The sequence below is a fragment of the Octopus bimaculoides genome, chromosome 27 (genome assembly GCF_001194135.2).
Source record: "Octopus bimaculoides isolate UCB-OBI-ISO-001 chromosome 27, ASM119413v2, whole genome shotgun sequence".
Classification (NCBI taxonomy): domain Eukaryota; kingdom Metazoa; phylum Mollusca; class Cephalopoda; order Octopoda; family Octopodidae; genus Octopus; species Octopus bimaculoides.
The window spans coordinates 9840420-9845306 of NC_069007.1; the positions used below are offsets into that span (position 1 = coordinate 9840420).

Consider the following 4887-nt stretch of genomic DNA (forward strand, 5'->3'; position numbering starts at 1 on the left):
ACTAGCTGCAAGCATTCGATTGTAATAGGTGGCATTGTTATGGAGTATTACCTCGGTCGTGGATAGATTAACTTATCTCACTCCGATGATGGAATATCAACATTTGGAATCTTTTACTTTCGTTAAACACCAGCAGTCAAATCCCACACAATTCCACATTCCATAAACAACAATATTAAGAAAACAGACATTTATATTTCTATATTTTAGCCGAGATTCATGCTATGTATGTTTCTCTTGAAGTTACAATGTTTTAGGAAAAGATAGGACCAGGAAGAGAATTCCAGAGAATCAAAACTCTTACAAGGAAGAATTGTTTGCTACAAAATTTTTATACGATATCATGTGAACAAATGTATGTTTCACCACATTTTTGGAATAACATTCAATATAATTAATCAAATGTATGTATGTAGTTTCTTTATTGAAATCTTCCTAGTTTTGTAAAGAAAAGATATTGGTCAGAAAATAGAACATGAAATCTAATAAAAATTAAATGTCTTTTCTACATTTTACCATGAGTGTAAAATTTCATTCAATTGATACAGTTTAACTTCCTTGAACATTTTCACTTACATTAAACACCAGCAACTAAATCCAACAAAAGTTCACATTCCATCAACAACAATATTTACAAAACCAACTTTTACATTCACATACTATAGTCAGGGACGTTTCGTCTGACTCAGAAATATAAACATGGCTGTTAAAGTTCCCTCTGTTGTCATTGACAATGGATCGTATACATGTAAAGTTGGTTTGGGATGTGATGATGAACCAAGAATTGCCATTTCTTCAGATCCCAGAGATCAGGTATATTGACTATATTGCTATATAACTTTAAATACACACACATGCACACACACACATACACACACACACACACACACCACGGTCGTAATGATCCTTGTTTTAATGTCTTCTTTTCCATGTTTGCTTAGGCCAAGTGGAATTCTTCATGAAGGATATTCTATGCTGATACCTTTTATATCAGGCTATCCTTCACTTTTTTCCAAATATCATACATCTGCTGCCCCAATATGAAGAACATTATAACTTGTAAAATTCACCCAAGATACCACTCCCAGTTGTAACTGCCAAGACCCTGAAGCCTGCCCACTTGACCAGGCATATAAGATAATCTCCGTCATATACATGGCAGAAGTTAGAAATTTGCTCCAAGACAAATCCATTGAAAAAAATTTACATTGGTTTATGTGAAGGTGAATTCAAGAGATGTTATGCAAACTACCTATTTTCTTTCCGGCACATCGATAAAAGCAATGTAACTGAGTTGGCTAGCCATATACAGAATTTGAGGAGCTGCTCCACACCACATACAATTAAGTAGAGAATTGTGGAGAAATCCAAGCCAGATGTTAATGGACCTAAGAAATGCAACTTGTGCATAGCAGAAAAGTCTCATATTCTCAAATCCAGATCTGCTTAATTCCAGACCTGAAATTTTGAGCAGGTGTAGACACATTGACAGGTTTCTTTTATTGAATTGGAGGGTACCATTCATTCTGGATTGAGTTGTTGTCTCGCAGACTTTGACATATTTTCTGTTATTTTGTTCTAAACCTGTTGTAATTAATGAGATTTCTGCAATTAGAAGGATGGAGATGCGGATTTAGGCTTCTTGATTTCGTTTCTTTTTTCTTATTCCATCTTTTTGCACCACTTTTTTCGTGTTTTTTCCACGTTTTTTTCTCATTTTCTCACTGTCCAGCATCCTTTATTTTATCACATATATAATGCATTAGCAGAACCTGGAAGATTGCTTTAAGATACGTTGTGTATTTTATAAACATGCCTGTTCAAGTATTATAAAAGCATTAAAGTATTAGTAGCTCTTTCTGTTGTGTATTAAATTTACACACACACACACACACAAATAAGTGAATATTGCTGGATATGTTCCTAGTAGTAAGCTGAGGAAACACATTCACTGCTTATGGCTACCTGATGTCATCAACAGTATTTACACAATTGCCGCTGGATCTACTTCAGAAAGTCCCCAGTGTTCATTGAGTATATAACAACAGATAGAGATGGAAAATGGAATATACGAGAAATTTATTGCTCACAGCGATCATTTTGACCCATCCTACATCGATCTGTTGCAGGTGGGATACTCTGTACAACAGGTTGTGGTGTATCTCCTAGTATAGAAGCGTCTTTTTAGGTTATGTTATAAGAAGTAGCTCATTAAGTATATCCTGTTTCGCTCAGTTTTAATGCAGTATGATTTTAGTGACCATAGGTTTAAGCTGTTGGGCATAAATGGCTTAGGACAAATTCCATTGCGATGTTATATATATATATATATCATCATCATCATCATCATCATCGTTTAACGTCCGCTTTCCATGCTAGCATGGGTTGGATGATTTGACTGAGGACTGGTGCAACCGGATGGCTACACCAGGCTCCAATCTAATTTGGCAGAGTTTCTACAGCTGGATGCCCTTCCTAACGCCAACCACTCAGAGAGTGTAGTGGGTGCTTTTACGTGTCACCCGCACGAAAACGGCCACGCTCGAAATGGTGTCTTTTATGTGCCACCCGCACAAGAGCCAGTCCAGGGGCACTGGCAACGATCTCACTTGGCTTGCCGGGTCTTCTCACGCACAGCACATTTCCAAAGGTCTCGGTCAGTAGTCATCGCCTCGGTGAGGTCCAAAGTTTGATGGTCTTGCTTCACCACCTCAGCCCAGGTCTTCCTGGGCCCACCTCTTCCACGGGTTCCCTCAACTGTCAGGGAGTGGCACTTTTTCACGCAGCTATCCTCATTCATTCACACCACATGTCCAAACCAGCGCAATCGTCTCTCTTGCACACCACTACTGACGCTTCTTATGTTCAGCTTTTCTCTCAAGATACTTACACTCTGACGGGTATGCACATTTACATTACACACCCAGCGGAGCATACTGGCTTCATTCCTTGCAAGCTTACGCATGTCCTCAGCAGTCACAGCCCATGTTTCATTGCCCATGTTTCACAGCCCATGTTTCACTGCCATATATATAAAGATAAGCACATTAAAAGGGGTATAAAGCTGTGAAAATATCTACGACAGAATTCATCGAGTACCATAACGAACAGGATCACAATTCCTGCTGGTTTTTCGTGCTAAATATGTCTGTTAGTGGCATTACTTTTGTTGATATGCTGGAAAGAACACAGATGGTTTACATAACGTCTTTTAAAATTGTTTTCCCAGAAACTAATGTCATTGTTCTTTCCAGTTATGTTATCTTGAAGTGTTGCAGTAGTCATGATGGTTATACTGGGCTTCATATATTTGTACCCCAGTGTCACTTTGATGGCATGCACTGCTCTCTCACTCAATAATAATAAGTCAGTGAAGTATAACATCTATAAAATTTCTGACACCCAGAAATGTAGACTCTGGAAAAAGTATGGAAAATGTGACCCACTTGGTAAGTGGATGTGAGAGCCTTGCACAAAAAGAATACAAGCACCGCCACGATAAAGTGTGTGTGCATCTTCATTGGCTCTTTTGCTGTAAATACCAATATGAAATAACTGAGGACTGGTAGGAGCATATACGAAGTGAAGTTATGCAGAAAGATGGAAAAGTCAGCGGTGTTTATCATATATGCCTAGTGAAGTGGGCAAGCTTCAGGTTCTTGACAGTTACAACTGAAAGTGGGCTCTTGGTGATGCGTATGTGTAATAATGTTCTTCATATTGGGGCTGCAGCTTTATGATGTTTTAATTAAGCCTCTGTTAAAAAATTTGGATCTTTTTTAAAACGGGGGCTACATTTTTCATTAATGTTTTACGTAGTGTTTTTGGTACCGAAAGACTTTCAAACTTCGGATACTTATCTATTTTGTGTTATAGAACAGAAAAATATTTTTGTATTCGAATTTATTTCATGTAAAAAATTGTCTTATTTCGATAATTTCAACCAATCATTGACAAGTATTCAGTTGTTTACATTTACTCCTTTGGCTGATTAAGCCATAGCTTCGTTTTATTTGCTTTTTTCATTTTAAATTTGCTGTTTTACCCTAACCCTAACCCTAACCCTAACCCTATCACCGATAGAATTGTTTCAGAATCGTTTGTTTATGTAGTCGGCACTTAATGTATATCGGCTGAATGGACGTCAGTGATTGGTTGAAATTACAGAAATACGACAACTTTAACATGGAATAACTTAGGGATTTCTTTTTTTTTTAAGAAGACTAAGAGAAAAAGATGTTTTATATGACACATTCTACCAGTGTTCCAAGTTTCAAAGTGTTTCGTTAATGAAAAATGTGTCCCCCGTTTTAAAAAAGATCCAAAAATTTTCCTTTATTTATGGTTCACTGGGAAATGCTAGGAAGTTCTTGCCTACGTTTGTTTTAACATTTAGGGTGAAAGTGGGAGAACTTGGATATCAGTGTATACAGACCTGCAAGAGGTGGGCCATTATTCGGATAAAGAGAAGGGCCAGCTTGAGGAATGAAGAGGAGGGCCAGTATTTGTAAAGAAGAAATGGGCCAGTCTTAAGCATAAAGCTATGCATTTCTAAGACGTGCTCATCTCTTCATCCCTAAGACTGGCACTCCCTTTCATTTATAATCTTTCCCCATCTCGTCATCCTCAGAACTGATTCACCTCCTTCATTTCTAAGTCTGACCCACCTCAACATTTTTACTGCTGCCTCTCCACTTCATTCTTACGTCTGACCCCTGTCTTCATCCTCAAGAGACCCCCCCTCCCCATTATCCTTACGATTGCCACTCCACTTCATTTCCAGTACTGACCAACCCTTTCATATCTAATATTGCTCCAACTCTGCCTTTCTAAGACTGGCTCACTTCTTCATCCTTAAGACTGGCCACCCAATTCAGCCCCTAATAG

At 38.1% G+C, this 4887-nt stretch overlaps 1 protein-coding gene across 1 annotated transcript in view; it reads left to right on the plus strand.

The window, feature by feature from the left end:
• The first annotated feature begins 699 nt into the window (after positions 1 to 699).
• The window catches only part of LOC106867591 (actin, cytoplasmic 2-like), a 7350-nt gene continuing 3162 nt past the window's right edge, over positions 700 to 4887 (plus strand). The window contains exon 1 of the mRNA XM_014912510.1: positions 700 to 813. Within this exon, the coding sequence (XP_014767996.1) occupies positions 700 to 813 (114 nt within the window). The remainder of the gene's footprint in view (positions 814 to 4887) is intronic.